The 12,793-nt window shown below is 36.9% G+C and overlaps 1 protein-coding gene across 2 annotated transcripts in view; it reads right to left on the reverse strand.

The window, feature by feature from the left end:
• Positions 1 to 2,718: 2,718 nt before the first annotated feature.
• The window catches only part of INTU (inturned planar cell polarity protein), a 34,438-nt gene continuing 24,363 nt past the window's right edge, over positions 2,719 to 12,793 (reverse strand). For both annotated transcript variants that reach the window (XM_053975715.1, XM_053975714.1), the window contains 8 exons: positions 10,905 to 10,958; positions 9,723 to 9,785; positions 8,498 to 8,719; positions 7,701 to 8,123; positions 7,123 to 7,220; positions 6,328 to 6,517; positions 4,458 to 4,609; positions 2,719 to 3,600 (listed from right to left, as the gene is read on the reverse strand). In XM_053975715.1, coding sequence (XP_053831690.1) covers positions 3,489 to 3,600; positions 4,458 to 4,609; positions 6,328 to 6,517; positions 7,123 to 7,220; positions 7,701 to 8,123; positions 8,498 to 8,719; positions 9,723 to 9,785; positions 10,905 to 10,958 — 1,314 coding nt within the window. In that variant the 3' untranslated portion in view covers positions 2,719 to 3,488. The remainder of the gene's footprint in view (positions 3,601 to 4,457; positions 4,610 to 6,327; positions 6,518 to 7,122; positions 7,221 to 7,700; positions 8,124 to 8,497; positions 8,720 to 9,722; positions 9,786 to 10,904; positions 10,959 to 12,793) is intronic.

A 12,793-nucleotide genomic window follows, 5' to 3' on the forward strand; every position in this document is an offset into this window, starting at 1 on the left:
ATTGTGCATTGGTCTGCCTCTAGAATGAAGTAAATGTAACACCTAAGGCCCATCAGGTAAACCTGGCACTGCCACTGTAGAGGTTTCACTGCCTCCCCCAGTACGAGCACCGCGCTCTGACCAACTGAGCTGAGCTCAGTGGATCTGGCTCCTGCTGCTCTGCCAGCAGCCAGGTTTGCCAGAATGCCCTTCCAAAACTGAAACATAAAGATTGCTGCATACAGGTATGAAAACACAGTATTACAATATTAGAATACTGACCTTTGTACTAAATGAAACTTCAGAATACCAAGAAGAAGATCTATCCAAAACATTATATTTACAAAATTATCGTGAAACATGGCAGTCTCAGAGCAATTCCTACAATGAGGTTTTTTTATCTTTTCACTGGTAAAAGCTGATCACAGCAGAAGAAACATTTTACATAACTTTTTACAGCTCTGACATAGCTGTGCTGCCTTTAACTGCATCAGGGGTACATCTTGTGTAGTAAATGCAGACCATGTGGTTGTACACAAAATCACTTTTTATTTGCCAGTTTGGGAACAACTCTGCAGCTGTAGTATCTCATTTCCTGTCCTGGACAGAACATGTAAGACAGCATCCATATCAGTGGATATGCCACTTGGCTAAATATTGTTCTTCTAAGAAAATTAATCTTGAGTGTTATTCATGGAATGCTTCTAAAATTTGAGTCACGAGCTCATACACATGTGAGCCATCTGGAAGCACTTCCAGGAGATGGAAGGGAGATTTTAAGAACTGTAAACAGTGTTAATTACACAATGCCTGTTTTACTTTTTCCACTGTAAGGAAAAAAAGAAAACAACCTTAAACTCTGTATATACAAAATGAATGTAATTGAAAAAGGACTGCTTAAGAATTTGCATGTGATATCAGGAGATTAATCAAACTTTAGTGACTGACAGAATTTCTCCTGGTCAGCACTACCAGAAAAGCCTGTGGCAAGGAAATTTTCTGGCACTGTAGTAAAAAACTGTCAACAAGAGAAAGCACAGAACACTGGATTTTTGTTTACATTATCAAAACCTAATCAAAGAAAACCTGAAAGAGATAACTTAAGACAGAGACAAATGAAGCAGATTTTCCATCTATTTTCACATTAAACAAATCAGATATGAAGAATTTACTTTCCATTCTGCTGATACGAATGAATTGTATGCAATTTGCCAAATGCCAGTATCAACATTTCATATTCCAAGACCACGATTTCTTGTCATTAATTCCACGGGTGTTGGCCCGTGTGCCTTTCAAGAATCCATCTGAATGGAGGAACATTTGCAGGCACCTCACAAAGTCATTAATCATTTAAGATCAAACCCCAGATTTTATTGCTGTAACAACAGGCTACACAGGAAACCTGCCGCTTTCTACCCACACTAATTAATTACCAGCCATGCTGAGGGAAAGAAGTGCACAGCTCTTTACCAGATCTATTTTGTTTATTAAAATTAATATGCACAAGATTATTTTTACCTGTTTTCCTTTATCCCCTTTGGACATAAAGATATGTTTGCATTTGTCCTTAAAAGCAACCTTTAGAGCCTGTGCTGGGAATACTGTGTCACATTTACCAAACCACCAGTGCCAGAGATTCTACAGAGAAAGAAATGGATTTTTAAAAATAACTAGAGATTCTAAAATTTCCAAATTTTATACTACACCAAGGATATTATAAAATATCTTTTCTATTTGGTATGAGCTGCAACAAAGGCCAAAAATCTTCCTTTTCAGGTCCTTCCTTTTTCAAGCACTTCTTTTTGGAAGTCCAGATTTATTTTGAAACTTACCAACAGCGTATGAATTTGGTGTTAGCACTAGAAAATCTCAAAACTATAAGTGAAACATCAGTAGTATGAGAAATAGCCTAGATTTTCAGTTTCCTTACTTGACCCATTTCTAGGAGTAGGGATAGCAATGGAAAGTGCAGGAGAGCAGAGTATTGACAGGGCTGTGCAGACACTGCTCTCCTGAAGCAGCCTCCCTGTGCATTTTGGCTCACACTCCATCTTAAAGCAATGCCTGACAGCTTATACAGGTACCAGACACTCGGTGGCACTTTTAGAATTACATTATTCTTCTAAATTAAAGAAAGGGTTCTCCTGGACATGAAGATAAACAGTTAAAAGCACTGCAGCAAAGGCTGCTTGCTTTCCTCCACGTTCCTTCTTCTATCTACCAAGCAATCTAATACCCAAACCTCAGGTATTTTAGACTTTTGAGAGGTGTAACAGAGTAACTCTCCCATCACTTGATTTATACACGGGGAACACAGCTAACACACTACTGCTGTGATTTGTAGGCCTCAGACTGAAATACTGCTGCTCATCTGCTAGGAACCATAAATCCTGAGGAAAGCTGATTAGCAAAGTCTTCAATCACAGCTTGCACTTCAGGCCCAAGACTTCTGCTGCTTGGAACTAAAGCAACCGTTGAGTGATGAAGACAAGCTGTGAATCACCCTGTGAGCACTGCATGCATTTGATTGACTGTTTTAGGACTACCCCAAACTGTGTCATTTACTAGTGAAAACAAGATCTAAAGATTTGGCCATGAGAACCCATGAAATTGAATTTGCTTTCCTGAACACTTAAACTTTTTGATCCCGTTGTTTAAAATGGAATTCTTGTTACACATTTTATGAAAAACACTCATGAAAAACAAGTAGAATAAAATAATAAAACAAAAGAAAATACATTAAGTAAAAAAAAAAATTAATGCTTTACTGTTCTTTAACAAATATACATTTTTATTATGAAATTATGAATATAAAATAAGCCAAGTCCATGCACAACTTAAAACCACCCTGCCCACCCCCTTTCTTTCTTTGTGTGTTCAAAACTGCATTTTAACAAATTTAAGTATTATTTATAGTTAAAACTCACGGAGTCAAGTAAAACATCAACTGCACTATAGTCCTTGAGTGTGCAGGAGAGCAAAAATGGTAAACTATTAGTTTTGTGAGGCCAAGTGCCAGGAATTGTCTAAAAGATTTCTCTCTGTTTTGATTAACACAATGTTATTGGAAACATTCAGTATTTTTCAGGCCCTCAGAGGTGCAAAATTTTAAGTAACTGGAGAACATTTTTTTTCCTCCACCACCAATTTCCATGTTCATACTTTGAGGATCAGCTTACCATTTTATGTTGCATATTGTACACTGAACAGCAGTGAACGTACAAATGATGTGGTGTTTTCATACAATAAAGTTATGACCAGGATTAAAAAAAGTGACAGCATATAAAAATAAGAACTTTGGTTCTCTGAAAATAAGCATTCAATTGATGAGCTCATCAGAAGCACCACGGAAATTTTAACTGCATCATACCACAAGGTATTTGATTTTTTTGAAGCATTTCAAAGATGCCCCATGTGTGACACCCAAATTGAGTTCATTTCCCTTTATACGGGATGCTTTAAAGAATGAACACCACCATGCAGGATGCCTGAGTGTGCAGGAAGCTCATCTATGCAGCTAAGCCAAAGGACAGTTTAAAGGCCAGCTCCACAGCAGCTTCTGTCACTGAGTCATGGAAACACACGTAACACTCCTGAGGTTTGGGATGGAGAATGAGTCTCCTGGGGGAAAAAAAGAAAGAAGAAAAAGAAGAAAATCATCACAGGTGTTATTTTTTTCCTCCCCAAATGGTAGATTCTGGTTGTACTGTGAGGTTTCAGCAGGAAGTTAAAACAAGCTGCTGTGAAAGACAGTTGGCAAATTTTGGTGTCTGTCCTGCGTTACTTTACCTTTTTCAATACACTGGATTTTTAAATCAAGTTATTATCTACTCAGTTTTTTTAAGGCTGTGTAGGAAAAAAAAAATCTTCAGGTTTTCATGATCTTCTGTGTCTATTTGCAGCAATCCAAGTTTGTGGGCTACAAACTGCAATCAAGGTCCTTGGGAGCAAGTCCCTGGATTCACATATTTACTAATTTTTAAAAGTAATAACATCTGGGTAGTTACACTCCCACATATTAATCCAATAAGCTCTTCTAGGGAGAGAGCTAAAATAGAGAAGCTGTTAATACCTGTGCATTATAATTATTTTTTAAAAGGTATCAACAGTAGCATAAACTTTTTTTAATGTTTTAATTAAAGATTTAAATTTTTCCACACAAATTGCAGTTGTGTACATTCATGGTGGGAAACAATTATTTTTCTTCTTTCTCTTTAAACATTTTTCTTCCCAATGAAAAGGTTTCTTTTACAATATAACAGTAATTATAACTGTCACTTTATTTGTTTATGTCAGTGACTCAGCAGCTATTAAAGGTGGAAATTCACATCAATGCAACTTCCCAGTCCCCTTAAATTAAAGCTACCTCAGTCAACTCAAGTATTTCTGTGATGTGCTACAGTTAAATTTATTTTTAAAGAACACAATGGCATAGTCAAAATGAAAAACTGGAGATGAAATTTCGTCTTTAAACCTACCCGACAACCCAGTAGTTCATTGTTGGTGGTGGTTTCTTCTGGTCAGTCCAGTTTTCAGGAGAGCACTCAAACAGAAGTCCATGTTCTCTTACCAGACCTGGGTCCTCAGCTGCCTTACTGAATTCTGAAATCCCACTGCCTGCCTTCTTTTTCTGTAAAACAGCTGGTGAAATGTTAGTAGAGAATGAGACATTTTGACATAAGCATGAGCGAATACAACCATGTGATTTGTTCAGGACTCTCTGATGGATGACTCTGCTGTCAAAAAGCCAGGCTTAGAAGATGTAACTGACTTGCTTACATGATTCTTTTCTCCACAGTTTTGTCACTTTGGCATCAAAAGGCTTTCCCATTGTTACACAAGCTGGAATTAAGACACATGCTCCCTTTTTTGACTTTTTTTCTTTCTAGCTAAACACTGTTTTTCTAATAAGACATCTGAGCTACTACAGCACCTTTTAAAAGTGTGTTACAACAGTTAAAGCTCTTATCTTTCTTTCTCTGTGTCCCTCCCTAATTAAGAACTGTGATAGTACAAGTCTATTGAATAAACTTGGCCAGGCAGGAATTTCTTTTAGTAAATATACAGCTGAAGCACTTTGCTCTGAGCATTTTCTGACTCTTACTCAGTATGAAGGCATAAAAGCATAGAAAATAAAGACATTTTGTGTTTTCTCAAGCTTTTAGAGCTACGTTTTGAGCAGAGCTTTTGAATAAACCTTGCAAAAGTTCCGGTTCATCTCTGCACCTGCCAGTGAAACAGAGTTGCTTCAAAGGTGAAAGAAAAGGTATTTTTGGAAAACAACACAAGGACCTTTTGTCTGCCATATGCAGATGCAGAAACCACATTGTTAAGTATGCCTACAGTACTGAAGATGTAGGGGCTGCAGATCTAGAAAATATGGTCGAAACATTGTATTTTATAGGGTTTAAGACTATTGAGCTTATTTTTGCTTCATTTAAGTCTTATTCAAGATTCCTGTACACATTTTAAAAGTTAAATTGTGAATTTTCAGTTCTCAAAAATTGAGGCAAAATTAATTATTGATCAGTTTACAGTAACTTTGCATTACTGGTGCAGTTCTCTTGATCCTAAACCATAACAGTATTTAGCAGATGACAAAGAATACACAGTATAATAGTACATTTCTGTATTTGATTTTTTATCATGTACTGTGAACAAGGCAAATTTCTATTTATTCTTTAACATTCTCCTTGTGCCATAATACAGCCTGCCAATTTCAGCATTAATTGCTGGAGCCAATCTGCAAAAGACTACAGCAAATTTTGCTGTAAGAGACGTGTCCATCAGTTATTTCTGATTCTCAGTTTTTATGGCTTGAACTATAAAATGTCTATTTAATGGCTGTAGCCAAAGGCAATTTGATGCTAAGAAATACTAATTTATTCTCTCTGCTTGCTTTTAGGTTTCTACATCTCCCAATAGAAATGCCCAGAATACATGGCTCGTTGCCAAAGTCCTACTCAGCCAAACCCCAGTGTCATGTGGCCAATCCACCAAATTATCACTATTTTTAACACTTAAAAATTCCTAGATTTACAAGGCACATGGGTCTAGCCAGAAATGACTTCTTTAGTAACATTAAAGAAACATTAAGGAAAACTATACTGCTATTTGCAAACTTGCCGTCATTCAATTTGTACTGTTATTTCCCCTTTTCTCACTTAACTCACTTCAATTGTCACTTTAGGATCTAAAAAATACAACTGAGGGTATTCCACTCTGGTTTAGAGTCTGCAGACATGCAAATACAGCTGCTCGTGAACCACTGAAATAATGAAGTGAAAAGAATCCTGAAATACTGCATTGAAAATGTGACTGGACAAAGAGAAATCCAAATTTCCATACCTCTTTCCTCATGGACTGCTGGAAAATGGAACGAATTGAAAGGCAACATTGGTAGAAATTCTCAATTAACTGAGGGTGGATGGAGCCACCGAGCCGTGCTACTTCCTTGTGAGTTGGAGTAATAAAGATTCCTTGCATTGTCTCCAAAGACAGATAGTGGAACAGGGTGTTCTCAGGACCAGATGTCAACCTTAAAAATATTGGAGAATTCATTTAATTAAAATAATTAAAATAGCTTGCAGCTTTTGTTTCTTAAGGCAGAATTGTTTTTCTAATTACAGTAGGGTAAAAAATGGATACAGGCACTCAAAAGGTTCCTATCTCCACACCAAGGAAATCCTGCTGATTTTGACTCTAATACTCAATTTAAAAAACCCACAAATTAAAAAAACTGTGCTGCTACTTATGCATTGCATTTGTGTTCTCAAAAACTGTCCCCAAAAAAGGAAAGTGAAATAATAGCTTTGTACCTACCTAGCTAACATGGAGGCACAAAGTAAGTACATGTGTGGTCCAGAAACTTCTGCTTGAAATTCCAAGGTCACACAGATGTGGGACAGGTGTGCACAATACTGACATATTATTCAGAAACAGCTGTCTTTTATTGTATTATTTCAAACTTTTATGTTTAATTAAGCTCTCAGTTTAACAGATTCACTTCTGATAATCTTTGCACAGCAAAGCCTTCGTTGGAATAAAATCATGAGGGGACTTCTGTGATCTGTGTATATTCGAAAAACAATTCAAAATGAATGGCCTAAAAAAATGAAATACTCAATAAAAATAATTTCTTACTTGATAGCATTAAGAAGTTCTGTATCTTTCTCTGAAGAGTTCTTTTTCAGGCTTCCTGAATGAAATGGGTTTGGCAGGGTGTGTTTTTTCCTAGTGGCCTGAAGAACAAGCAGATAGATAAAATAACAGAGAATACACAGCTGAAGAAAGAACAGAATCCAGCCAAACCAACAGGAAGGACAATGAAGCATTCTGAATGAGTTATATCAATTTATATAAATGTATTTTATAGTCTATTTTAGACTAAACTGGTTAGAAGCAGTTGTACAACTGTACAACCATTCATTTTGATAGGTTATTATGGGGATATTCTCCTATTAAATCTGCTTTTTTCAACACAGCTGTGCCTACTTCAGGCATGTGAAAGCCCCAAATATTTACAAGCAATGATAAAATAAAAAAGTGTGATGGCTTTGGGGCTGACTCAGAGCTCCCCAATGCAACAGGATTATTTTCTACTGAATTCAAGGGACTTACTATTTTATAATGCGCTTTTTATAAAAGCCACCTTGAGTTTGAATGAGCTGCTCTGTCCCCAAGCCCCCAGAACCTTTTCAATTCTCTCTGTGTTCTCTGACCTGCTCCAGCACAGGCTGTGCATTGGTGCTCTCCTCCCCCGCGAGCCCTTCGCTGCCCTGCTCGGCCGCCCTGCTGCTTCTCGGGGGGCTCTGCTTCCGTGGGGTGTGGGAAGTGTCCCCAAAGAGGCTCCTCTTGCTCCCTGGAGTGCTCCCAGCTTTACAGGAGCTCTGGAGCTTGCTCAGCATAGGTGAGGTGCTCAAGCTCTCCAGTCTGTCCCGTGCTGCAGGAAGGAACCAGTCAGCACAGGCTAAAGGTGGGATGGAGGGAGAATCCAGCCTTTCCTCTATGCTGGTGTCTATTCCTTCCAGCTGGAGTATGGTTGCTTTGACCTGGTCTACATAGATACAGTCTGGTCCTGGATTCCCAATAGCTCTGGATGCACAGCCCCCTGCCTCCAGCAGGACACACAGGACAAAGTGTCTCTGTAAATACAAACAGAAAAGACTGCTTACAAACTCATCAGCTGTTTGCTTGAAAGAAAGTCCACAATTAGAAAACCAAAGCCAGACATTTCTGATATGAGCTGTCTGAAAAGACAAGATTATGAAAGTAGAAACATTTTCAACTGAAGTGAAAAGGCATAAAAATAATGAGAATTTGTATTAAACTTCACAAGCTTTGTCGATTTATAAATAATGCTGCTCCCTGGGAAATTCTATCCCGTGAAACAGCTACAATTTGAGTATTTTGAAAAATTACGCAACAAAATGCATGGAAAGTGCTGATCTAGTGAACAGACAACTCACAACAGCAGAAGAGAGCCTCAGAGAATGGGCATGCTGCAGCATTAACTCACCAAGCCAACTATCAGTAAGAAGTATCTTGCTTCAGGTTCCCAGTATCCTGTCAAACTCGACTCCTCACACGGCTGGAGGTGATGCTGTGGGAACACTTCCCGCCAAATCACTAACTGCCCAATCCTCTGCTCTGCTGCCAGGGCTAACAGACAGTAGTGCTGGCAATAGAAACCCACATCAGCAAGGTCTTCCTTTGGCAAGTGATTACCAATCAAGTAACCCTTAATTAAACACAGAAAAGGAAGTGTGTTTAGTGAGAATACAACACCACCACGCAGCACTTCAGAGTACTTTTCATATAGAGATATCCCTACTCCACATGCACTGAGATCTTCAGGTTTCTGGCCACAGACTGCCTTTTTGATATACAGTTGTACCACACTAAGCTTTTGGGCCACTTCTAAGTAATCAAAATATAATATAATAAATATATATAATATATAATATATATGTAATCAAAACTAAATATAAGCAAATCAACCATTAGCATATATGCAAGTTATCAAAGGTGAGCTGGGCTTTCCCAGCTTGCAAAGCAGCAACAGTGTTAAGGTGCTTGAATTCTCATTTAATTCTCTCTCCAAAAAATAGTGAGCTTTCACTGGAATTAATAAAATTTCCAAAGAAAATCCATAGTACAGTGGTTCCAGCACTAAGGGCTTTACAGCTGAAGTGCTGTCATGGTAGATACTGTGCAGTAAAACAATTGACTGATAAAATCCTTAAAATATAAGTATTCTTAAAGCAAAGGCTGTTACTTTCCTCTTTATACTGTTGATTACACTGTCTACATTTCCCAAAGAGAAATAAAGTTACAAATGAGGCCGAAGTGAAAAAAGCTGTCAATATTCTCAAGTCTTGAATTTAAAGACAGATTCAAGATAGAGCACCTACTATTAAAACATGGGAATAAACAAGAGTTCCTATTAGAATATCCTACAGTTTCATTTGAACTTACTGCTTTATTACTCTCTCTTTCCAATCCTTGGATTGTACACCAAGAAATTCCAGTCTTAAAGAAGTATTTTTGTTCTTGCTGTTCATAGTACATAGCATTTCCTGAGACTGATTTTTTCTGTTACAGTGTTTGAGCTTTAGGTCTGTCACTAGAAATGCATGCTTAAATCAGTCACACATTCATTTCAGATTTGTGAGATTCTGAAAGACTAAATCAGATTTCTAGATTCATTTTCCTAATCTTTAGGTCTTAATCATTAGTACTACCTTGTAAAAGAGACAAGAGCCCAGGATCACATATAATCTTCTCATGTCATAATAATCTTCAGACTGTTGGGGGGGAAAAAAAAGCCTTGTATAATTTTTAATTCTGCGTTTTTATTTTATTTACCAAATGCAAGTGAACTAATACTGGTCAACTGTAATTAGTACTTCAATACTTTCATATCTTACCATGTCTTATTACCAGTACAGCAGTTAATACTGAGCAGTTAAGGGAAATACCAAATTTTTAGCCTTCCTTATTGAATTTTGTGTGATTACAATTTTCTCTAAAAATTTCAGCTCAAAATAACTAGTTTCTACTTCACTGTTATGTGTTCATAAACTATATTTGTTAGGATATGTCCATTCTCACAGTTAACAGCAAAGTAGCTTTAGTATAACTACTGACACCAGGGGCCCTCATAGAGTAAAACTTTCAAGTCAAAGCATTTTTTCTCAGTCTTTAACATTTTATTCAAAATATTCCCAGTCATTCATCTTTTAATGCCCAGTGCTCTCCCATTAGCAGCACTGTTTTTAGATAGAAATACTGTATTTTAAGTTAAGTAGGTGGAATAAATTTCTGTGCAATAAATGGTTAACTTATAAACACTGATTTCTGTAATCACTCAGGTTGTTCAGTGCAGGCATTCTTTTGAATAGAATTTTAGAGTAACTGTTCTGGAACATGAGCTCAAGAGAGCTTTCATTACAAAGTAAAGCTGAAATGTCAATGTTTTTAGACCTTGCACAGCTAAGAGTTACTAAAGTAAATTATATTACTATTACCTTCTGTAACAATATTAAAACTAAGCAGAATTTGTAATTGACTTCTGTAAACTGGAAAATTTAATTCTGATCCATAGATGTTTCCAACTTTGTTCACAATTGCTTGGGAAGGAGACTGTTATTTACACAAGAAATGTAACAACAATCACCTCTGTGATTTTCGTAGACATCCTATGGATTTAAATTATATTAAATCACGGTTTTTCAGTGATCAATCCTATAGGATTATAATATGTTATAATATTAAGCATGGAGAGAAATTCAGGATAAACTGCTTTGATTCCCACTTCATTAAAATAAGTTGATGGATTTTGAAAACAGTCTTTGTTTAAACCACTGAATGTGATGCCAAGGCAAGGAGATACTGTGCAAAGCAAACAAAAATAAAATTTTTACCAGCTCTGCAAAGTCAGCTGCTTCCAGATCACTCAGTGCTGTGTCAATTTCCATCTGAAATAGTAAAAAAAAAAAAAAAAAACAAAAAAACCCCCCAAAACTTTTAAAATAAAGATTCCCAACACATTAATTTCCAGTAATAGCACATCTCACTCTGTTTTGCTCGTCTCAGATATGGATTCACAAGTACAAAGTGATTGGATAAAAAGCTGCACCTATTTTTTATTAGCAACATCAAATATCAAGAACACCTGGGGATAGCAAAATTAAGAAAAATCCTGTCTAATTGCTGTCTATTGTCCTGTTCTTTGAACTGTACCATTTCTCTCCCTGTGTGCCTGCTGGGCCCAGTGTTGGTACAAAGGAGATGCCACTCTTACTTTCAGTGTGCTGTAAAACATGGGGTCTAGAGACAAACCTGGAACACTACTGCATCCAACTGAGTTTTCAGAAAAATCTTTTATCCAATGGATTTAAGTTTTTTGTCTCTATGGAAGTTGCCAAAACTCACACATTATTTTTGTTCTACTGGAACTACTTTAAGCTTCCTTATTTCTGTAACTGAAAGAGCTGTTGGTTAAATCAAGTTTAACTATGAGTACTTTTCTTGGTCCTAGGCACTGAATACTCATGACATAAATGTGCTGCTTAATGAAAAGAACCTAAATCACATGGTTGCAAACTTCTTGAGCTGTGTTAACAGGCTGCCTCTAATTGAAATACAGCCAGTTTTCAAACAGAGAAATGTCAGCAAGTCTGTTGGCACTCAACAACTAACCATCCACTGAGCTTTTCCCCAGTCAAAATTTAAATGGCTTTCTCCCTGAAGAACTAACATTTTTAGTTTTATATTCCTTATAGAATAGAACAGCTCTTCACCAAAACACTAACTGGAAATGTCATCTTCTGCAACAACAAAACTTTTCTGGCAAATGGGAATCATCTCAATGAACTCTGGAAAAGTGATGTCTGTATTTTAAGTATCAATGATGCTGTTTCCTAAATACTTTTAAAACTTACTATTTTATAAGAAAAAAATAGCCTGCAAGCTAAACTGGAGACCAAAGCACAACAGAGCCTCTCTACAGAAACTTGAGAAGTAAGAAAAAAGCATGGAAAACCTCCCCATCAAAAAAATCGTAAAAAAGCAGTAAAAAACCTACAGTGCAAGGTGGAAAGAACTAAATAATGATCAGTCTGTGACTAAAGATAAAGTAGAAGACAGTTCTCCTTTAAAGGAGAAAAGGGAGAAAGCCAAAAAAGCAAAGAGAAATCTGGAAACAATGGCACAGACTAATGTATTTTAAACTGGAGTCACAGATACTAAAGTAATGAAAGTGAGGTTTATGACTGGCAGCTAAAATGTTATTGATCTTATAATTAAATACTATTTACTGCAATCTACCTTTTGTCTTACTACTGCTTACAGCACAGCTGAGTTTCTAATATGGAGGTAACCTGGCACAGTGGAATGGTGCAAAAAAACTGTACCTGTCTGGCATCAACAAATGGCATGTGGGTATTTATTTTGATTCTGCAACAGCCATTTATAACTCTCCTAAATTATGAGAAGTACATGAGCTTCTAGAATAGTATTTCCTGCCTGCCAAAATACTTCAGTGGTTAAAATCAAACATACAGCTACATACCAGGGGCTGCTTTCTCTACTCTTCCTAGATAATGCTAAAGTCACCAAACTACACTCACAACAGCAATCCTGTGGGAATGCTGGTGTAGCTCCAAACCTGAATTTTACAGGAAAATGGACTGTCTGGGATGGGCAAAGCACTTAGGTAAATCAGACAGGAAGAGCAGAAGACACCTGCACTGACTTTTTGGCCTTTTTTTTTTTTCCTGGTTTTCCTGGAGAGATGTGAAAAGGACATGAC

This window comes from Vidua macroura, chromosome 4 (genome assembly GCF_024509145.1).
Source record: "Vidua macroura isolate BioBank_ID:100142 chromosome 4, ASM2450914v1, whole genome shotgun sequence".
In the NCBI taxonomy this organism is placed as follows: Eukaryota; Metazoa; Chordata; class Aves; order Passeriformes; family Viduidae; genus Vidua; species Vidua macroura.